The sequence below is a fragment of the Oncorhynchus gorbuscha genome, linkage group LG16 (genome assembly GCF_021184085.1).
Source record: "Oncorhynchus gorbuscha isolate QuinsamMale2020 ecotype Even-year linkage group LG16, OgorEven_v1.0, whole genome shotgun sequence".
Classification (NCBI taxonomy): domain Eukaryota; kingdom Metazoa; phylum Chordata; class Actinopteri; order Salmoniformes; family Salmonidae; genus Oncorhynchus; species Oncorhynchus gorbuscha.
The window spans coordinates 30,294,078-30,317,684 of record NC_060188.1 but is presented as its reverse complement, the minus strand read 5'-3'; the positions used below and the strand labels follow the sequence as shown (position 1 = coordinate 30,317,684).

At 45.4% G+C, this 23,607-nt stretch overlaps 1 protein-coding gene across 3 annotated transcripts; it reads right to left on the bottom strand.

The window, feature by feature from the left end:
• Positions 1 to 1,325: 1,325 nt before the first annotated feature.
• LOC124000716 (globoside alpha-1,3-N-acetylgalactosaminyltransferase 1-like) lies at positions 1,326 to 23,287 on the bottom strand. 3 transcript variants are annotated; one of them, XM_046307289.1, is made up of 8 exons: positions 23,046 to 23,287; positions 15,866 to 15,904; positions 15,677 to 15,712; positions 7,788 to 7,826; positions 3,750 to 3,764; positions 3,374 to 3,406; positions 3,029 to 3,163; positions 1,326 to 2,444 (listed from the first exon to the last, which is right to left on the bottom strand). In XM_046307289.1, the coding sequence occupies exons 1-8, from the start codon at positions 23,111 to 23,113 to the stop codon at positions 1,754 to 1,756; spliced, it is 1,056 nt and encodes a 351-aa protein (XP_046163245.1). In that variant the 5' UTR covers positions 23,114 to 23,287; the 3' UTR covers positions 1,326 to 1,753. The 3 variants fall into 3 exon arrangements, with proteins under 3 accessions (XP_046163245.1, XP_046163246.1, XP_046163247.1); XM_046307290.1 differs by lacking the exon at positions 23,046 to 23,287 and adding an exon at positions 16,191 to 16,951; XM_046307291.1 differs by lacking the exon at positions 3,029 to 3,163.
• Between the last annotated feature and the right edge of the window lie 320 nt (positions 23,288 to 23,607).

Below are 23,607 nucleotides of genomic sequence, written 5' to 3'. Positions count from 1 at the left end.
ATGACAAGAAACTAAACCTTACTTTATTGGCTTTAGGCCCAAAAATAAAAACTGTCTAACGCTGCATTATAATCTACAATACTCGCTATTCTCTAAGATTTTAGCCTGTCACATTTCAGTAAGAGTGTAATCTGATTGAGACAACCCCATGATCAAAGAAATGTTCTGTTCTGCTTGAAGTGATGTCGACAGGCCAGCAGGGGGCAATCTTCCCCCTTAGGTGCTGTTGTGAGGACAACAGTTAGAGTGGATGGAAGCTTAAAATTCATGTATGTGGACATACGCTACAGTAGTTAGAGCTAGACAAGAGAAGATATGGATGCTTAGAATTCCTAAATTGCTGTATTAATCACTTGAAAGCCATTCAACTGTGCGTTAAAGTGCTTTCTAATACAAGTTGAAAACATTGGGAGATCAAATCAAAACAAATTGTATTTGTCACACAGTGAACAGCATGTATAGAAGGTGCAGTGAAATCCCTACTTGCTAGGCTAGCTCACTCAACATTATTATTACATGCCTGTTGCATGTATAAGCAATGTGTAATGATGAACTCATCTGTTGGCTAGGTCATCTCTCTTCATTCACCTGGTTAAATAGTACAAAACTGTATGCTTTTGGTCAAATAGGGCAGATACACACCTGGTTTCAGTTCTGTTTGCTTTCCGGGCAGCACACTTACCACAATACAATGTGATTGGTCAGGCTTTTCTGGAACCTCGTCCCCCATCCACTTCTCTGTGGACTCATTGCCCTGACGTTGGCAGACGTTTTTACAAAATGAAGTGCATCCTCCATTTGGACTTTTAAAAAGGAACCTGTCCCGATAAGTGTGACTCATGTCACAATGTCCTACATCCGTCTATTATGAATCATTCCAATAACTTTTTATTCATGTGTGATTAATTCAGCTAATCTCATCTCCTTAAATAAATAAAAAATATGTATACATACACTGTCCTCACCATATGAATTTGGAACGTATTGGGTGGAGAAATGAGTCCCCCAGAGGTGCCAGTACTACATTGCAGATACCTCCTCCTCCAGTCCGGCGTTGCTTCTCAGCTCGTCCAAGTATGTGTTCTCTGGCCTTCCCCCTTCTGCTGACACCTTGCTGTGGTTGCCAGATGATTAGTTCACTAAAGCTGTTGTTTTTAGTTAGGCTATGGAATACATTTCATTTCCCGGTATTTCATGTACCCTAACCGTCCACCAGAAAGAAGCACTATTTATCATTTGTGTGAATCCCACTAAAGTATAAAGCTCTAAATCAAAACATCACTTTGGACCTTGGTTAAATAAGAAGTAGAGACACAACACAAACATAATGGAATGTGGGAAAACATTTATTTCAAGAAAATAACATACAATAATAGTAATAACAATAATAGTATTATACCTATTGTTACATTTTTTACATATTCTTTGTTCCCTCACAGTAATCAACATGCAAAATAGATAGAATACAGAATGAAATAAGTTAAAACGAACAATGGTGACCCTGGCCCGTGACCCCACTCTCAGGAGTTGTGATATGCAAGAAACACATTTCCATAACACATTTGTACAAGAAACACCCACAGTTGACAAATTTATAAGCACCCCCAAAATTGTTATTATGTCTTCCCCTAACCTCAGTCAAACTACACCTAAAGTTAAACTTAACCCTTGTTCCTTAACCTAAACTCAATTAATTTTACCGCTACGACTAAATTCAGTTTTTCTTCTGCCGGTCTAATAGCCACTTCCTATTTCATACATTGGGACGAACATCAGCATAGTTTTTAATGACCCCTGAGAAGCGAATGACTTTTACCTCTTTGGTTTTGGCCTTGAAGTCCTGCCACAGGTACTCTGGAGACAACACCTTGCTGGGCTTGTTGTAGAGCAGGTACCTGTTGAGGTGGCTCTCCTCCTGCCAGGCAGCCTCGATGGAATTCCCCGCATCCTCCTCAAACCGGGTCCGACACACCTTTGTTAGTGTGTACACATCCTCCACGAACCCTCCGATCATAGCCCCGCCATAGTAGTAGTCTCCCTCATCCGTGGGGATGTAGGCCGTTGAGGCTGGATGCCGTTCGTACGGGAAGCGGTCACGCGTCTGCTCGTAGTAGCCTGGGTGTATCACAGCAACCAGCCTTCCAAGAGACTCTGACCCCCAGCGAGCGTGGAACTTGCTGTCCACGTCCAGACAGAAGATGTAGTCGGCCTCCCTTCTGATCTGACGTTCGATGGTGGTCTGGATGATCTCCATCCTCCGGGCTGATATCTCCTGCCAGCGGTTTGAACCCGGGACCTGGATCACACTCAAATGTCTCCCCTGAGTCAGGTTCACTGAAGGAACATCGTGGGGACGATCAGTGAAAACGTAGTAGCGCATGTTGAAGCCGACCATAAAGTGCTTCTCTGCTGTGTCCAGAAAATCTTGGAGAAATCTGACATATCTGTCAGTATTTAAAGGCATACATAACAAAAGGATTAATAAGTGCCTTGCTCAAGGACACAACGGCAGTAGGTCACACCTGAGATTATGATACCAGCAACCATCTGTAACTGATAGGGCGGCAGGTAGCCTACTGGTTAAGAGCTTTGGGCCAGTAACCGAAAGGTCACTGGTTCGAGTCGCTGAGTCATGCCAAGGTGGAAACATCTATGGTTCTGCCCTTGAGCATGTCAATTAATGCCCAACAACAACAACTTCTCCCTGTGCGTCGATGATGTCATTAAGGCAGCATCTCCGATTCAGAGGGGTTGGGTTAAATGCGGGAGACACACTTGAATGCATTCAGTTGTGTAACTGACTTGGTATCCCCTTAACTGCATCATTCTCATAATACATTATACCACTTTCTGACCCGTATACAGTCTAGCAGATAATACAGTACAAGAAGTAGTACAATTATTCACTTGTTCCAAAGGCATCATGATATTTTATTACATCAGGGACTTATGTCCTTATAGTTGCAGTGTTGCAAAAGTATTGATAGTTCAATTCCCCTTTTGAATATTTGGCAAAAGCTGTACTCACTTTCCAATGGCAAACACTGTGGTTGCTATTGTGAGGTTCACGGGCTTGTAGATATTGTCGACAAGCACAGGGTCAAAGGTGCCTTCCCAGACGATGGGTGCCAACCATGGGGTCACTGACACCACATCAGTACGTCTAGAGGAACAGAACAGGGTCCTGCCTGACTGTGTTGTACTGACCAGAGCCATGTTATGATCTCAATACTTCACTATAGTACTGGCATTTAAAGGACCTTGAAACACGGTGTTTTAGGCTACACCTCTCCACACTGATGTGTCAGACAGACACTTACAGTATAGTTTTTCAGCTTATATGTCTTTAACATAAGAATAAAATGCTACTTACCCCACCAAGACACTGGGCTGATTGTACAATAGCCTGGGAGAACAAAATGTCAATAATTACTTAATTGTCATGAAGAGATGGGCTGATATTGGTAGTATTAGATAGACCGACATGTAATAGTTGTACTACTACAGAAAATATACATTGATAGAACTACTTCCCCAACCATCGTGCTATAAACTCAACACATACAGCATCCCATCACCAATTCATGCAGTGAATAAAACATGACACTGATGTACAATGCTATGACATAGAATTACCACTATTCTGATTGATTGTAAGTGCTTTTTGGAAGATGTTTGTAGGATGGATGTGATAGCATGACACCATACTGCTATGGTGAAAGACGGTAGGGTAAAATGCAGATGCATACTTTTCAGGAGAGACGGTTCCGGTTGGAGCGAGTGGTCGCATCTGCACGTCGCTCCAACGGGTATATCACAACGGTTTGATTTGTCTTATCTTAGCAATTTCTTCTCAGCTAGCTACATAGCCGTCTTTGTATCAAAAGATAATTGCATAATTATCGTATTTCGCCGTCCTAACGTAGTCTTCACTAGTCTTCACTAGCCAGCTAGCTAACGTCCACTGATTAGCTGCACTGGAGAAACTGTTACACTCAACTGAACGACTTGATTAGTTTAGTGTCAGCTAGCTACATAGCTGTCTTTGCTGTCTTCGTATCATCGTATCATCGTATCCAAGATAATTGTGTTGTTTAGGTTTAGAGTGTGTAGTCTTAGAGTGATTATCTTAATTTACCGAGGTTAGCTAGCCAGCTATTTGTCATCCTTAACGTAGGTGACTCTGCTAGCTAGCCAACAGCTAGCCAACGCTAGCCAACGTCTTCTGTATAGAACTCAACTACCCGGTCGCATTCACAGGTTGTATCACATTTTCATTACAGTACAACGGTTTGATTTGTTTGATCGTAGCTAGCTACTTAGCTAGCTACATAGCCGTCTTTGTATCAAAGATAATTGTGTAGTCCAGAGCGATTTTCTAGGTTCGCTAGCCATCTATTGTCGTTTTTTAACGCAACGTAACGTAAACAACACTGCTAGCTAGCCTGCTAGCCCCCGAATAGCAACACTGCAGAAACTATTACACTCAACGGAACGACTTGATTAGTGTAGTGTCAACAACGCACCCACTGCCAGCTGGCCTACTTCAGCAGTACTGTATCATTTTAATCATTTTAGTCAATAAGATTCTTGCTACGTAGCTTAACTTTCTGAACATTCGAGACGTGTAGTCCACTTGTCATTCCAATCTCCTTTGCATTAGCGTAGCCTCTTCTGTAGCCTGTCAACTATGTGTCGGTTTATCCCTGTTCTCTCCTCTCTGCACAGACCATACAAACGCTCCTCACCGCGTGGCCGCGGCCACCCTACTCTGGTGGTCCCAGCGCGCACGACCCACGTGGAGTTCCAGGTCTCCGGTAGCCTCTGGAACTGCCAATCTGCGGTCAACAAGGCAGAGTTCATCTCAGCCCATGCCTCCCTCCAGTCCCTCGACTTCTTGGCCCTGACGGAAACATGGATCACCACAGACAACACTGCTACTCCTACTGCTCTCTCTTCGTCCGCCCACGTGTTCTCGCACACCCCGAGAGCGTCTGGTCAGCGGGGTGGTGGCACCGGGATCCTCATCTCTCCCAAGTGGTCATTCTCTCTTTCTCCCCTTACCCATCTGTCTATCGCCTCCTTTGAATTCCATGCTGTCACAGTCACTAGCCCTTTCAAGCTTAACATCCTTATCATTTATCGCCCTCCAGGTTCCCTCGGAGAGTTCATCAATGAGCTTGATGCCTTGATAAGCTCCTTTCCTGAGGACGGCTCACCTCTCACAGTTCTGGGCGACTTTAACCTCCCCACGTCTACCTTTGACTCTTTCCTCTCTGCCTCCTTCTTTCCACTCCTCTCCTCTTTTGACCTTACCCTCTCACCTTCCCCCCTACTCACAAGGCAGGCAATACGCTCGACCTCATCTTTACTAGATGCTGTTCTTCCACTAACCTCATTGCAACTCCCCTCCAAGTCTCCGACCACTGCCTTGTATCCTTTTCCCTCTCGCTCTCATCCAACACCTCCCACACTGCCCCTACTCGGATGGTATCGCGCCGTCCCAACCTTCGCTCTCTCTCCCCCGCTACTCTCTCCTCTTCCATCCTATCATCTCTTCCCTCCGCTCAAACCTTCTCCCACCTATCTCCTGATTCTGCCTCCTCAACCCTCCTCTCCTCCCTCTCTGCATCCCTTGACTGTCTATGTCCCCTATCCTCCAGGCCGGCTCGGTCCTCCCCTCCCGCTCCGTGGCTCGATGACTCATTGCGAGCTCACAGAACAGGGCTCCGGGCAGCCGAGCGGAAATGGAGGAAAACTCGCCTCCCTGCGGACCTGGCATCCTTTCACTCCCTCCTCTCTACATTTTCCTCCTCTGTCTCTGCTGCTAAAGCCACTTTCTACCACGCTAAATTCCAAGCTTCTGCCTCTAACCCTAGGAAGCTCTTTGCCACCTTCTCCTCCCTCCTGAATCCTCCGCCCCCCCCCCCCCCTCCTCCCTCTCTGCAGATGACTTCGTCAACCATTTTGAAAAGAAGGTCGACGACATCCGATCCTCGTTTGCTAAGTCAAACGACACCGCTGGTTCTGCTCACACTGCCCTACCCTATGCTCTGACCTCTTTCTCCCCTCTCTCTCCAGATGAAATCTCGCGTCTTGTGACGGCCGGCCGCCCAACAACCTGCCCGCTTGACCCTATCCCCTCCTCTCTTCTCCAGACCATTTCCGGAGACCTTCTCCCTTACCTCACCTCGCTCATCAACTCATCCCTGACCGTTGGCTACGTCCCTTCCGTCTTCAAGAGAGCGAGAGTTGCACCCCTTCTGAAAAAACCTACACTCGATCCCTCCGATGTCAACAATTACAGACCAGTATCCCTTCTTTCTTTTCTCTCCAAAACTCTTGAACGTGCCGTCCTTGGCCAGCTCTCCCGCTATCTCTCTCTGAATGACCTTCTTGATCCAAATCAGTCAGGTTTCAAGACTAGTCATTCAACTGAGACTGCTCTCCTCTGTATCACGGAGGCGCTCCGCACTGCTAAAGCTAACTCTCTCTCCTCTGCTCTCATCCTTCTAGATCTATCGGCTGCCTTCGATACTGTGAACCATCAGATCCTCCTCTCCACCCTCTCCGAGTTGGGCATCTCCGGCGCGGCCCACGCTTGGATTGCGTCCTACCTGACAGGTCGCTCCTACCAGGTGGCGTGGCGAGAATCTGTCTCCTCACCACGCGCTCTCACCACTGGTGTCCCCCAGGGCTCTGTTCTTGGCCCTCTCCTATTCTCGCTATACACCAAGTCACTTGGCTCTGTCATAACCTCACATGGTCTCTCTTATCATTGCTATGCAGACGACACACAATTAATCTTCTCCTTTCCCCCTTCTGATGACCAGGTGGCGAATCGCATCTCTGCATGTCTGGCAGACATATCAGTGTGGATGACGGATCACCACCTCAAGCTGAACCTCGGCAAGACGGAGCTGCTCTTCCTCCCGGGGAAGGACTGCCCGTTCCATGATCTCGCCATCACGGTTGACAACTCCACTGTGTCCTCCTCCCAGAGCGCCAAGAACCTTGGTGTGATCCTGGACAACACCCTGTCGTTCTCAACTAACATCAAGGCGGTGGCCCGTTCCTGTAGGTTCATGCTCTACAACATCCGCAGAGTACGACCCTGCCTCACACAGGAAGCGGTGCAGGTCCTAATCCAGGCACTTGTCATCTCCCGTCTGGATTACTGCAACTCGCTGTTGGCTGGGCTCCCTGCCTGTGCCATTAAACCCCTTCAACTCATCCAGAACGCCGCAGCCCGTCTGGTGTTCAACCTTCCCAAGTTCTCTCACGTCACCCCGCTCCTCCGTTCTCTCCACTGGCTTCCAGTTGAAGCTCGCATCCGCTACAAGACCATGGTGCTTGCCTACGGAGCTGTGAGGGGAACGGCACCTCAGTACCTCCAGGCTCCGATCAGGCCCTACACCCAAACAAGGGCACTGCGTTCATCCACCTCTGGCCTGCTCGCCTCCCTACCACTGAGGAAGTACAGCTCCCGCTCAGCCCAGTCAAAACTGTTCGCTGCCCTGGCCCCCCAATGGTGGAACAAACTCCCTCACGACGCCAGGACAGCGGAGTCAATCACCACCTTCCGGAGACACCTGAAACCCCACCTCTTTAAGGAATACCTAGGATAGGTTAAGTAATCCCTCTCACCCCACCCCCCCTAAGTTTTAGATGCACTATTGTTAAGTGACTGTCCCACTGGATGTCATAAGGTGAATGCACCAATTTGTAAGTCGCTCTGGATAAGAGCGTCTGCTAAATGACTTAAATGTAATGTAATGTAAATGTAAATGTTCCGTACTCGGCTCCTGAACACGCGTCGACTCAGGCTGTAGGAAAAAACATAGGAAGAAAAACACAATGAAGATCAAAAAAACTAGAAAGGGTACATTTACATGAAAAATAATTGTGTGACTTGCTTCAGTTGCCCAGAAGTATTTGTATATTAGTGGAAGGAGTTAATAAGTTTAAATTGTTTGAGGCTAGTGTTGACAATTTGAAGTTAGTGTAGTAGGGAATGTATTACAAATAGTAGTGGGATAGTTGCAATTAGTGTCGGGGGTCCCAAAACCTTCTAGGTCCATGACACCACGTGAAAATAATTATGTAATTAACTGCCATTGTTCGGGGGGGGGGGGGGGGATATGGCAGTCAATTGAAAAACATTCTAGCATTATTTCTGATTGTCTACTCAACTCGCCATCACAGACTTTTAATGTGGGGCTATGACACTCAATTGCAAACTAGTCTGGCCATAATGTCTCTTATCTCACCACCACTAATGAGACGAGTGTGCTTGAGGCATGGCGCGTCGGAGCTTCTCAAAGACATGGGGCGTGGTCGACAGTTCGTAACCTCATCCCTGCTGTCACATCCAGGATTACTGTCAAACAGATTGGGAAGTAGGTCCAAAAGGGCTCTTCCAAGCGTTGGAGATCAGCCATCATCACTCGTGTGGGACACTTACTGGTGCTGTTTTCTGTTAGGCACATACACAACTGAGTCATGCTCTGATCCCATATGTCCACAGGCGTGCGCGCAGTGGATGTGGTTTGATGTAAGTTACCTGCTGCAGTACACTATGCATTCAAAAGTATTTGGAAACCCCTTCCAATTAGTGTATTTTGCCATTTCAGCCACACCCGTTACTGGCAGGTGCATAAAATCCAGTACAAAGCCATGCAATCTCCATAGCCGAACATTGGCAGTAGAATGGCCTTACTAAAGAGCTCAGTCACTTGCAACGTGGCACAGTCATAGGATGCCACCTTTCCAACAAGTCAGTTGGTAAAAGTTCTGCCCTGCTAGAGCTGCCCCGGTCAACTGAAAGTGCTGTTATTGTGAAGTGGAAAAGTCTAGGAGCAACAACGGCTCAGCTGCGAAGTGGTAGGGCACACAAGCTCACAGAACGGGACTGTCAAGTGCTGAAGCGCGTCTGTCCTCGGTTGCAGCACTCACTATTGAGTTCCAAGCTGCCTCGAAGCAACGCCAGCACAAGACCTGTTCATCTGGAGCTTCATGAAATGGGCTTGGGATGAGTTGGAAAGCCGACTGTGAGCCAGGCCCAATCGCCTGACATCAGTGCCCGACCTCCCTAATGCTCTTGTGGCTGAATGGAAGCAAGTCCACACAGCTTTGTTGCAGCATCTAGTGGAAAACCTTCCCAGAAGAGTGGAGGATGTTATAGCAGCAAATGGGGGACGAACTCCATTTTAATGCCCATGATATTGAAATTATCATGGTAATGTTGATAATTGTTGAAATGTTTGATGAGCAGGTGTTTAGTGAGTTCTCCAGATCAAAGGCAGTGGGGATGACCGGGGATGTTCTCTTGATAAGTGCATGAATTTGACCATTTTCCTGTCCTGTTAAGCATAAAACATGAAACAAATACTTGTGTGTGTCAAGGAAAATGTATGGTGTAACAAGTACATTATTTTCTTAAGTAAAAGTAAAATAGTAAAGTACAGATACCCCAAAAAACGAGTTAGGTAGTACTTTAAAGTATTTTTTTTACTTTTGTCTGAGTTTGTTGACAAAACAGACCATATGACGACTTTTCACACAGAGATGTTCTTGGTCCACGGTGGATCTGTGAAAACTATGTGATTATTTTGGAGACAGCTTTTTATCAGTGAATGTAATCTATTCATTTACCGTTATAGTATTTCTAAGTAGCAGTCAATGCAGCCAGTGCAGCAAATATAAAAACAGTGGATTGCTGTGATCTGGCTGTCAATGAACAGCAGGCAGCAGCTAGAAGGTATTTGGGCAACATTTCAAAATATCATGATGGTAAAAATCTGTTTGAATTGGTAAGTGACACTGGAAGGTTGGTGGGTTATAATGTCCTCATATTATAGGCCTAAAATCTGTGTATCCACTATTTTCATTGGCCTATGCTATTGGTGTTATGCAGGTGAATGAGGACCCAAAAGCGACTTGGCGAAAACAGAGTTTTTAATCCAGAAAGAAACTTTACAAAACAAAAAGCATAATACTACTCGTAAAGACGAGAACAGACAGGAGACTTGATCGAGAACTGCAGGTTGCCTCGGGAAGGCACTTGAACCTAGCAGACTCAGACACCTGCTCACCACGCAGCATCTGAGGGAAACACGACACGACAGGGCAAAACATAGACACAGCACGGTGAATTATAGATGAGGATCCGACGGGGCAGGAACGGAAAACAAGGAGAGAAATAGGGACTCTAATCAGGGAAAAGGATCGGGAACAGGTGTGGGAAGACTAAATGATTGATTAGGGGAATAGGAACAGCTGGGAGCAGGAACGGAACGATAGAGAGAAGAGAGAGCGAGAGAGTGAGAGAGGGAGGGGGAGAGAGAGGGATAGAAAGAGGGAAAGAACCTAATAAGACCAGCAGAGGGAAACGAATAGAAGGGGAAGCACGGGGACAAGACATGATAATTAATGACAAAACATGACAGTACCCCCACTCACCGAGCGCCTCCTGGCGCACTCGAGGAGGAATCCTGGCGGCAACGGAGGAAATCATCAATGAGTGAACGGTCCAGCACGTCCCGAGACGGAACCCAACTCCTCTCCTCAGGACCGTAACCCTCCCAATCCACTAAGTATTGGTGACCCCGTCCCGAGAACGCATGTCCATGATCTTATGTACCTTGTAAATAGGTGCGCTCTCGACAAGGACGGGAGGGGGGAGGGAAGACGAACGGGGGTGCGAAGAAAGGGCTTGACACAGGAGACATGGAAGACAGGATGGACGCGACGAAGATGTCAGTCGCACAGCGACAGGATTGACGACCTGGGAGACACGGAACGGACCAATGAACCGCGGAGTCAACTTACGAGAAGCTGTCGTAAGAGGAAGGTTGCGAGTGGAAAGCCACACTCTCTGGCCGCAACAATACCTTGGACTCTTAATCCTGCGTTTATTGGCGGCTCTCACAGTCTGTGCCCTGTAGCGGCAAAGTGCAGACCTCACCCTCCTCCAGGTGCGCTCACAACGTTGGACAAACGCTTGAGCGGAGGGAACGCTGGACTCGGCAAGCTGGGATGAGAACAGAGGAGGCTGGTAACCCAGACTACTCTGAAACGGAGATAACCCGGTAGCAGACGAAGGAAGCGAGTTGTGAGCGTATTCTGCCCAGGGAGCTGTTCTGCCCAAGACGCAGGGTTTCTGAAAGAAAGGCTGCGTAGTATGCGACCAATCGTCTGATTGGCCCTCTCTGCTTGACCGTTAGACTGGGGATGAAACCCGGAAGAGAGACTGACGGACGCACCAATCAAACGACAGAACTCCCTCCAAAACTGTGACGTGAATTGCGGGCCTCTGTCTGAAACGGCGTCTAACGGGAGGCCATGAATTCTGAACACATTCTCGATAATGATTTGTGCCGTCTCCTTAGCGGAAGGAAGTTTAGCGAGGGGAATGAAATGTGCCGCCTTAGAGAACCTATCGACAACCGTAAGAATCACAGTCTTCCCGCAGACAAAGGTAGACCGGTAATGAAGTCTAGGGCGATGTGAGACCATGGTCGAGAAGGAATGGGGAGCGGTCTGAGACAACCGGCAGGAGGAGAGTTACCCGACTTAGTCTGCGCGCAGTCCGAACAAGCAGCCACGAAACGGCGCGTGTCACGCTCCTGAGTCGGCCACCAAAAGCGCTGGCGAATAGACGCAAGAGTGCCTCGAACACCGGGATGACCAGCTAACTTGGCAGAGTGAGCCCACTGAAGAACAGCCAGACGAGTGGAAACAGGAACGAAAAGGAGGTTACTAGGACAAGCGCGCGGCGACGCAGTGTGCGTGAGTGCTTGCTTAACCTGTCTTTCAATTCCCCAGACTGTCAACCCGACAACACGCCCATAAGGAAGAATCCCCTCGGGATCAGTAGAAGCCACAGAAGAACTAAACAGACGGAATAAGGCATCAGGCTTGGTGTTCTTGCTACCCGGACGGTAAGAAATCACAAACTCGAAACGAGCGAAAAACAACGCCCAACGAGCTTGACGGGCATTAAGTCGTTTGGCAGAACGGATGTACTCAAGGTTCTTATGGTCTGTCCAAACGACAAAAGGAACGGTCGCCCCCTCCAACCACTGTCGCCATTCGCCTAGGGCTAAGCGGATGGCGAGCAGTTCACGGTTACCCACATCATAGTTGCGCTCAGATGGCGACAGGCGATGAGAAAAATAAGCGCAAGGATGAACCTTATCGTCAGACTGGAAGCGCTGGGATAGAATGGCTCCCACGCCTACCTCTGAAGCGTCAACCTCGACAATGAATTGTCTAGTGACGTCAGGAGTAACGAGGATAGGAGCGGACGTAAAACGTTCTTTTAGAAGATCAAAAGCTCCCTGGGCGGAACCGGACCACTTAAAACACGTCTTGACAGAAGTAAGAGCTGTGAGAGGGGCAGCAACTTGACCGAAATTACGAATGAAACGCCGATAGAAATTAGCGAAACCTAAAAAGCGCTGCAACTCGACACGTGACCTTGGAACGGGCCAATCACTGACAGCTTGGACCTTAGCGGAATCCATCTGAATGCCTTCAGCGGAAATAACGGAACCGAGAAAAGTAACGGAGGAGACATGAAAAGAGCACTTCTCAGCCTTTACGTAGAGACAATTCTCTAAAAGGCGCTGTAGAACACGTCGAACGTGCTGAACATGAATCTCGAGTGACGGTGAAAAAATCAGGATATCGTCAAGATAGACAAAAACAAAGATGTTCAGCATGTCTCTCAGAACATCATTAACTAATGCCTGAAAAACAGCTGGCGCATTGGCGAGACCAAACGGCAGAACCCGGTACTCAAAATGCCCTAACGGAGTGTTAAACGCCGTTTTCCACTCGTCCCCCTCTCTGATGCGCACGAGATGGTAAGCGTTACGAAGGTCCAACTTAGTAAAGCACCTGGCTCCCTGCAGAATCTCGAAGGCTGATGACATAAGGGGAAGCGGATAACGATTCTTAACCGTTATGTCATTCAGCCCTCGATAATCCACGCAGGGGCGCAGAGTACCGTCCTTCTTAACAAAAAGAACCCCGCCCCGGCCGGAGAGGAAGAAGGCACTATGGTACCGGCGTCAAGAGACACAGATAAATAATCCTCGAGAGCCTTACGTTCGGGAGCCGACAGAGAGTATAGTCTACCCCGAGGAGGAGTGGTCCCCGGAAGGAGATCAATACTACAATCATACGACCGGTGAGGAGGAAGGGAGTTGGCTCGGGACCGACTGAAGACCGTGCGCAGATCATGATATTCCTCCGGCACTCCTGTCAAATCGCCAGGTTCCTCCTGAGAAGTGGGGACAGAAGAAATGGGAGGGATGGCAGACATTAAGCACTTCACATGACAAGATACGTTCCAGGATAGGATAGAATTACAAGACCAATTAATAGAAGGATTATGACATACTAGCCAGGGATGACCCAAAACAACAGGTGTGAAAGGTGAACGAAAAATCAAAAAAGAAATAGTCTCACTGTGGTTACCAGATACTGTGAGAGTTAAAGGTAGTGTCTCAAATCTGATACTGGGAAGATGACTACCATCTAAGGCAAACATGGGCGTAGGCTTGTCTAACGGTCTGAAAGGAATGTTATGTTTCCGAACCCATGCTTCGTCCATGAAACAACCCTCAGCCCCAGAGTCAATCAAGGCACTGCATGTAGCACCCGAACCGGTCCAGCGTAGATGGACCGACATAGTAGTACAGGATCTAGATGAAGAGACCTGAGTAGTAGCGCTCACCAGTAGCCCTCCGCTTACTGATGGGCTCTGGCCTCTTACTGGACATGAATTAACAAAATGTCCATCAAATCCGCAATAGAGGCACAGGCGGTTGGTGATCCTCCGTTCCCTCTCCTTAGTCGAGATGCGAATCCCTCCCAGCTGCATGGGCTCAGTCTCAGAGCCAGAGGAGGGAGATGGTTGCGATGCGGAGCAGGGAAACACCGTTGATGCGAGCTCTCTTCCACGAGCCTGGTGACGAAGATCTACCCGTCGTTCTATGCGGATGGCGAGAGCAATCAAAGAGTCCACACTGGAGGGAACCTCCCGAGAGAGAATCTCATCTTTGACCACTGTGTGGAGTCCCTCCAGAAAACGAGCGAGCAGCGCCGGCTCGTTCCAGTCACTAGAGGCAGCAAGAGTACGAAACTCTATAGAGTAATCCGTTATGGATCGATCACCTTGGCATAGGGAAGCCAGGGCCCTAGAAGCCTCCCCACCAAAAACTGAACGGTCAAAACCCGAATCATCTCCTCTTTAAAGTTCTGGTAATTGTTAGAACAATCAGCCCTTGCCTCCCAGATAGCTGTGCCCCACTCTCGGGCCCGGCCAGTAAGGAGTGAAATGACGTAAGCAACCCGAGCTCTCTCTCTAGAGTATGTGTTGGGTTGAGAGAGAACACAATCTCACACTGGGTGAGAAAGGAGCGGCACTCAGTGGGCTGCCCGGAGTAGCAAGGTGGGTTATTAACCCTAGGTTCTGGAGGCTCGGCAGGCCAGGAAGTAACAGGTGGCACGAGACGAAGACTCTGGAACTGTCCAGAGAGGTCGGAAACCTGAGCGGCCAGGTTCTCCACGGCATGGCGAGCAGCAGACAATTCCTGCTCGTGTCTGCAGAGCATGGCTCCTTGGATCTTGACGGCAGTGTTACGAGCCTCTGTAGTCGCTGGGTCCATTCCTTGGTCGGATCCTTCTGTTATGCAGGTGAATGAGGACCCAAAAGCGACTTGGCGAAAACAGAGTTTTTAATCCAGAAAGAAACTTTACAAAACAAAAAGCATAATACTACTCGTAAACGAGAACAGACAGGAGACTTGATCGAGAACTGCAGGTTGCCTCGGGAAGGCACTTGAACCTAGCAGACTCAGACACCTGCTCACCACGCAGCATCTGAGGGAAACACGACACGACAGGGCAAAACATAGACACAGCACGGTGAATTATAGATGAGGATCCGACGGGGCAGGAACGGAAAACAAGGAGAGAAATAGGGACTCTAATCAGGGAAAAGGATCGGGAACAGGTGTGGGAAGACTAAATGATTGATTAGGGGAATAGGAACAGCTGGGAGCAGGAACGGAACGATAGAGAGAAGAGAGAGCGAGAGAGTGAGAGAGGGAGGGGGAGAGAGAGGGATAGAAAGAGGGAAAGAACCTAATAAGACCAGCAGAGGGAAACGAATAGAAGGGGAAGCACGGGGACAAGACATGATAATTAATGACAAAACATGACAATTGGTTGCATTTCAGATATGGGTTGTTTCTTTTATTGATCTCAATATATAAATTGTCATAGTAGCTTGTCATTTTGGTCATTTGTGTGATATAAAAAATCATTTTCATGTCTCCAAGTCATGTAGAATTGCAGGAAATTATTTGAGAAATATCCCTTTCTTTCCTCCTTCAACGCACAAACCCATGAGCCCTTCAGGACTGAGCCCCGAATGTTATGAAACTCTGAACGCCCTGGCAGCCATATCAGCCTGAATTGTTAGGATTTTCTTGTGATCACAACAAAACTGCTGGAGTATAGCACGGTTTACCTCAATTTTATGGATTATCTTGTGACCCAACAAAACCACAAAAATCCTTACATTTTTAATGTACCATCCTACCATTAAAATGACCAAGTACCACAATATGTTGGGGGAATTTCTCAGTTTCTCTCAACTTACCTGGTGCTCTTCTGGTCCTCATCAATTAGGATACCTCTGTTGGAAACAATGAAACCATAATATAAAAATGTTCCCCTTAAATTCAAGCCTCAAACCACACCCTGTTAGTAAGAATCAGACAATACTGTGACTTTCATTTCACACTGTAGCGACATTAGGCTGTAATAGATTAACAGAACTTGATCTTACCTGTTGAGTCTTTCAGGGAAGAAGTTGAAGTAGACATACCTTTGGAGAGTCAGAAGAGAATCAGTTCAAGTCTGTCATGAAAACATGTATTTTTAACACTAACAAAATGTTTTGCCGGCGCAGCCTTTCTTCGACATCCGTTATTACTTTTATTTGAAATATAACTCATATTCTTATGCCAGCACATGACAAGGACACAATTAGCTTCACAAGATGGCAATCCTACGCATTTTTCTGGAGTTACAAAATACTGAGAAGCACACACTTGCGTTCCTTATTGTATTGAGTAAGGTGTAAATGAGGCTTTACACTATTCTTATATTACCTTGGATGTGGTGTTGCCAAAGCCACATTCATGCTGCATGTCTGTGCAACTATTAACATACCGTGAATACCACAGTACCCTCAAACTCAAATCTGGACCTCGAAGGCAGTTCCACTGCATTCTTTTCATTCTTCCCCTCTAATCAGGGACTCATTTAGACCTGTGACACCAGGTGTGTGTAATTAATTATAGGGTAGAACAGAAAACCAGCATGCTCCGGACCTCGTAAGGTAAGAGTTGAGTACCCCTGATATCTAGTAGTATATAAAAGTAGGCAAGATATTTAAAGTATACAGGAGCTTTTCAATTAAACCATATTGCACATAATGTGCAGACATTTTTAAAAGGTTACATTTTTTTGGCTTTTAACAAAAATGCTGTCCTGATATTAATTGCATGTGGCTTCAGAGAGCCATTGTCTTTATTCAATGCCCATCAGAGAGGGGTATGTGGAATAGAAGATCCCAATATACCTAGTTAATGTACTGAATAGTTTGATTAAATCTTGATAAGTTCAATGACTGTTTAGTTAGTGCTTCCCTCAACCATGCAACAAAACCTGTTGGTTAAATCATTGTGTAAACTTTGTTTTCCTTTATGACCAGGCTGAAAAGAAAGCATCAAGTCATTCAGTTTGCATTGACTATTGTGGAGGAACGGGAATTCAATATGCTGCCACTAACTAAGAACCTGTTTGTGATGTGTTAGGCAGGGCTCCCCATGCTCTTGTTTCCATGGCGTAGTATGCCCTTTAGACACACAAATCAAATCAAATTGTATTTCTCACATGCACCGAATACAACAGGTGTGAACCTTACCTTGAATTGCTTACTTACAAGCCATTAACCAACAATGCATTTCAAGAAATAGAGTTATGAAAATATTTGCTAAATAAACTAAAGTAAAAAAATCTAATCAAAAAGTTACAAAAGAAAATTGCATATCAATAACGAGGCTACGGTATATACAGGGGATACCGGTCCCGGGTCAGTGTGCGGGGTACAGGTTAGTCGAGGTCATTTGTACATGTAGGTAGGGGTAAAGTGACTATGCATAGATAATAAATAGCGAGTAGCAGCAGATTACGGGGGGGGGTGTGTTAATGTAATAGGCCAGGTGGGCGTTTGATTAACTGTTCAGCAGTCTTATGGCTTGGGGGTAGAAGCTGTTAAGGAGCCTTTTGAACCTAGAATTGGCGCTCCAGGACCACTTGCCGTGCGGTAGCAGAGAGAACTGTCTATGACTTGGGAGATTGGAGTCTTTGACACATTTTTTGGCCTTCCTCTGAAACCGCCTAGTATATAGGTCCTGGATGGCAGGAAGCTTGGCCCCATTTAGGCAGGTTACCTTTGCTTTCTTGGGCATAGGGACTATGTTGGTCTGTTTGAAAAATGTAGGTATTACAGACTCGGTCAGGGAAAGGTAAAACATGTCAGTGAAGAGTGAAGACACTTGCCAGTTTTTCCGCGCACGCTTTGAGTACACATCCTGCTAATCCACCTGGCCCTGCGGCCTTGTGAATGTTGACCTCTTTGAAGGTCTTGCTCACATCGGCTACGGAGAGCGTAATCACACAGTTGTCCGGAACAGCTGCTGCTCCGATGCATGCTTCAGTGTTGCTTGCCTCGAAGCAAGCATAACAGACATTTATCTCATCTGGGAGGCTCACGTCACTGGGCAGCTCGTGGCTGGGTTTCACTTTGTAGCACATAAGTCTGCAAGTCCTGCCATATCCGACGAGCATCAGAGCCGTTGTAGTAGCATTCAATCTTAGTCCTGTATTGAAGCTTTGCCTGTTTGATAGTTCGTCTGAGGGCATAGCGGGATTTCTTATAAGCATCCTGATTAGTGTCCCGCTCCTTAAAAATGGCAGCTCTAGCCCCAGCTCGGTTTGGATATTGCCTGTAATCCATGGCTTCTGGTTGGGATATGTTTGTACGGTCACTGTGGGGACGACGTCATTGATGAACTTAATGAAGTGGTGACTGAGGTGGAATACTCCTCAATGCTATTGGATGAATCCCGGAACACATTCCAGTCTGTGCTAGAAAAACAGTCCTGTAGCGTAGCATCGACGTCGTCTGACCACTTCCATATTGAGTGAGTCACCAGTACTTACTGCTTTAGTATTTGCTTGTAAGCAGGAATCAGGAGGATTTGTGTGCGTCTTGGCTGCAGAAATGTTTTGCTTCCCTTCCCCAGATCTGTGCCTCAACACAATTCTGTCTTGGAGCTCAACGGTTAATTCCTTAGACCTCATGGCTTGGTTTTTGCTCTGACATGCACTGTGAACTGTGGGACCTAATATAGACAGGTGTGTGCCTTTCCAAATCACTTTCAATCAATTAAATGTACCACATGTGGACTCCAATTAAGTTGTAGAAACATCTCAAGGATGATCAACGGAAACAGGACGTACCTGAGCTCAATTACGAGTCTCATGGCAAAGGGTCTGAATACTTAGTAAATAAGGTATTTATTTATTTTACTTTTAATACATTTGAAAAAAAATCTAAACTTGTTTTGGCTTTGGTATTATGGGATATTGTGTGTAGATTGATGTGGATTTTTATTTTATTTAATACATTTTAGAATAAGACTAACATAGCAAAATGTGGAAAAAGTCAAGGGGTCTGAACTTTCCCGAAGGCACTGTATGTATAGGGGTAAGGTGCCGAGTCAACGGGATATTAGACAGAGTAGCATTAGCTTGAATGTGAGTGGGTGTGCGTATGTGTAGACTCAGTATGCATTTATGTGCACATTATGTGTGAATGAGCAGATGATGGGTTGAGGGTTTCTTTGAGTGTGAATAGAGACAGTGCAAAAAAACAAAAGTTTCAATGAGGATGAAAGGTGAACTCAATCTGTGTAGCTTAATAAATGTTACATAGGGATGCAACATTTCAACATGTGATACCATGAAACTAAACCTATGACATTTCACACCCGCCTCCCGGGCATTAGCTAGGTGACCTGTTCAAAGTCAACGGCTTCTGTGAAAACACAGGATTGCTGTATCCGCCATCCCAAGTAAAACTAGTTTGAAAATTCGAATATATATTTTATAGAGAAGAGATATGGCATGTTTCTGGACGATGCACCATGTTGACCTTGTTGACAACGTGTCAGAGCAGCGCAGATTACAGATCGATTTGAGATGGACGTTCCTCCCTGTCATGGGCCATAGCCGAGGGCACCGCGGGCGGGTGTTTTCACCACCCATATGGCTGTCTTTTTAAGGTCTAAATACTATTTACGTTTTGACAGTAAACTGTAGTATATTCTGAACATTAACAATTTAAGTTACTTGTACATTAAATATTTGTTGTATTGAACATAAACATTTAGGGTCCGTTCTACTTAAATTATTAACCTTCATTACACATTTGTAACAAGTATAAGTAGTTCTGATTAGTAAGTGATCGTGTCCTAATGTTTAACATTGTTTTATGAATTTGGCCATTTTTTCATTTGAACCGACCTTAGCAGGCATTGTTGAGCACGTGTTCATTCCACTGAGCTGTACGCCTCTGTCAGTGGTGCACATGATCTTGTTGGTGGTGCGAATGGATTGTTTTATTGAACGTCAACTTGTTTGAGGTTTTGATACATGTTCATCCTGATCAATTACACCTCATAGCACAACAAACTGCTTAATACTATTTTTGAAGTATATTTTTTTCTTCAAACACGCATACGACATTGGGGAAAAATACACTGTATATGCAAATGTAGGTGGACACCCCTTTAAATGAGTGGATTCGTCAATTTCAGCCACACCCGTTGCTGACAGGCCCATAAAATCGAGCACACGCCACCATACAATCTCCATAAAGAAACATTCAGTGTAGAATGGATTTACTGAAGAGACCAGAGGACTTTCAATGTGGCACCGTCATAGGCAGTCCGACTAACGAATCTGGGTTTGGCGCATGCCAGGTGAACGCTACCTTCTACCTACCTCATTACCTTTAACCTTGTTCCGAACACCTCCAAAACAAAGGCCATGTGGTTTGGTAAGAATAATGCCCCTCTCCCCACAGGTGTGATTACTGCCTCTGAGGGGTTGGAGCTTGAGGTAGTCACCTCATACAAGTACTTGGGAGTATGGCTAGATGGTACACTGTCCTTCTCTCAGCACATATCAAAGTTGCAGGCTAAAGTTAAATCTAGACTTGGTTTCCCCTATTGTAATCACTCCTCTATCACACCAGCTGCCAAACAAACCCTGATTCAGATGACCATCCTACTCATGCTAGATTACAGAGATGTAATTTATAGATCGGTAGGTAAAGTCATCTCTGTAAACCCGTCGCAAGACCCACTGGTTGAGGCTTATTTATAAAACCCTCTTAGGCCCCACTCCCCCCTATCTGAGATATCTACTGCAGCCCACATCCTCCACATACAACACCTCTTCTGCCAGTCACATTCTGTTAAAGGTCCCCAAAGCGCACATATCCCTGGGTCGCTCCTCTTTTCAGTTCGAGGCAGCTAGCGACTGGAACGAGCTGCAACAAACACTCAAACTGTGGATAGATCTCAATCTCTTCATTCAAAGACTCAATCATGGACACTCTTACTGACAGTTGTGGCTGCTTTGCGTGATGTATTGTTGTGTCTACCTTCTTGCCCTTTGTGCTGTTGTCTGTGCCTAATAATGTTTGTACCCTGTTTTGTGCTGTTAGAATGTTGTTTTGTGACCATGTTGTTGTCATGGTGTGTTGCTGCCATGCAATGTTGTTGTCTTTAGGCCTCTCTTAATGTAGTGTTGTGATGTCTCTCTTGTCGTGATGTGTGTTTTGTCCTATATTTTAATTTAATTTATTTGTATTTTTAATCCAAGCCCCCATCTTCACAGGAGACCTTTTTCCTTTTGGTAGTCCGTCATTGTAAATAAGAATGTGTTCTTAACTGGCTTGCCTAGTTAAATAAAGGTAAAAGCATTCTGATTGGTTGAGACGCGTTCTAAGCAATGTTCCCTCTGCATTTTGTCACTGAGATAATTTCAGGTCTGCTGAGCGCACACTTTAAACGTTGTTTAAATTATGTGCAACTTCCTGTCCTCTTTTACTGTGAACTCTTGAGGCTGTACACGCTTTAAGGCACAGTTTTAGCAGTGGCCAAGAAGTCTACGGTGTCTATTTGATCATAATGTAGAACTACCAGAGTGGCCTACCATCAAAAACAATGGAGAAAATGCATTTTAACATGGAAATAGCTCCTCTATCATTCAGCCTACAGTAGCAGCCAATGTGTTGTGTTCAATGGCCATGCCTACATTCCATAAGACTTTTGGGGGAAAAATGCAGGGCTTGACATAAACCTGTTTATCCACTTGACCTTCAGACAAGTGCACATGTTTTTGTGTTGTTTGATGCAAGTAACCAATTTACAAAATAAAATGCATTATTATTGCCATACCATTATTACAGAGAATCCGACAAATGATGCTCCCCTCTGCCTATTGGCTACTTAGCTTATTCAAGCCTGTCCCAATATACAACATTGCCCCTTGAAAACAAAAAAAAGCTCTTTACCTGACTCGCTTTTAAAATATGTCCAGAAATGTACATGTTTTGTGGTCTTCTAGGAGGCAATCACTCCCTTATTGCTGACTACATCTCGGTTGCTAGATCAAATCCCCGAGCTAACAAGGTAAAAGTCTGTCGTTGTGCCCCTGAACAAGGCAGTTAACCCACGGTTCCTAGGCCGTCATTGTAAATTAGAATTTGTTCTTAACTGACTAGTTAAAATTATTTCCCCTTGCTTCTAGCCTAACATTTGGTTTTCAACAACAGGGGTTTGTACACACTAAAAAGAAAAGTTTCCTGGAGGATCCTTTAGGGGTTCTTCTAATTGGAACTATGGAGGAACCCCTATAAGTTCTTCAAATAACCCCCATTAATGTTTCCCCAAAGAACCCTGTGGGGTCCAGTTTTGAACCCCGCACCCTAATTAATACAATTATCTCAAATTCATATTGAAATATTTCAGCTGGGCAGTTAGATTCCAGCAAGAACCCCCAAGAACTAAAGTGGTTCCTCGATGAACCCCAACTCCTATGGGGTTCATGGAATAAACTTTTGGGGTAATTTTTCAGTGCCAGATCAACATTTGCACAAAAATTAGGGGTTCAACAAGGGTTCTTCTAAGATCCTCAAAAAAGTACATTAGGGTATTATTTCCTTATAACGCACAGTATATCAGCACAGTAGAATTAAATGAATATGTCATTCTTACATGTTCTATGTTTGAGCTTCTTTTGAAAGCAAAATTTGAATTACTATTATTGGCTTTGTCGAATTTGATGTTCATAATAGCAAGCTAGGACTGATGGTTTGGTTAGCTAAACTAGCAAGTCTGTTTGGTTACCAAGGCAAATCCTGTAGCTATCTAGTAAACTTGCTAGCTTCTTCAGTGGATGTTGACCACATTTCTACCTGCAAATTAACACATTTCTAGCGACAAATTTGGGGCTCTCTGTGTTCTCTGGGAAATGATGCAACTCATTGGAAGGTTAGTTCCACTCCACTAACTCCTTCATAGAACACACCTTCCACGGCGTTAATTAATATTCCGTAGAACGCATAGCCCCTTGTTGATTATCCCTTACATAAACCATCATTTCAGTTTAAGAGGTATGTTATACATTTACACCTGATTAAATCTAATTTCTTAAATCCATCCAACCCTTAACAGATTAGAACATAGTCACATACAAGAAATGTATTTAAAAAAAATAACATATCAGAGCTCTTAGATTTTCATGTTACTTTCTATCTCAAAAGCTCCTGATTTAATACCAGACAAAGGAATAAACTGGAAGTAATGTCAAAATGGTTTACATACCCCAGAAGCAAGAATATTCCAGCAATAACAAGCAGAACATATGGCTTGACATTTGAACTAAAACGCATTGTTCATCCAATAGTGTCGCCAAAAGATTTAGTTGATCCAATTAATACTGGTCTCAAGTAAGATAGAGTTATCTACTATCACCAGTACTGTAAATCAATCCTGGATTTAGGGCCGGGTAAAATATGTTTGATATCGGTTTAAACTAGTGTGACAGGAAAAATGTGTATGTATGTATTTTGTGTAGCCTATAATAACGAAGGAGGTTCCTTCCTGGGCCTCTTCCTGTTTCTTTCTCTTTGGCTGATTAACAAACCACCCCCCAAGGGGCTAATTAGACCCTCCGATAGCCAGTTTGATGAGTCAGCTACACTACAGGCTTCAGAGCGAATTGGTAAAGATGCAGTAAGGAGGTAAATGGAACTGGACAAAGGAAATGCCATGGATACATGGCATACAAGATCCTGAATCTCATTGCCCCCCAGCAAAATTGGCCTATATTTAGGCTATTGCTTACATGTGTTTTTCACAATATGTTGAGGTAAAAATCTAAGTA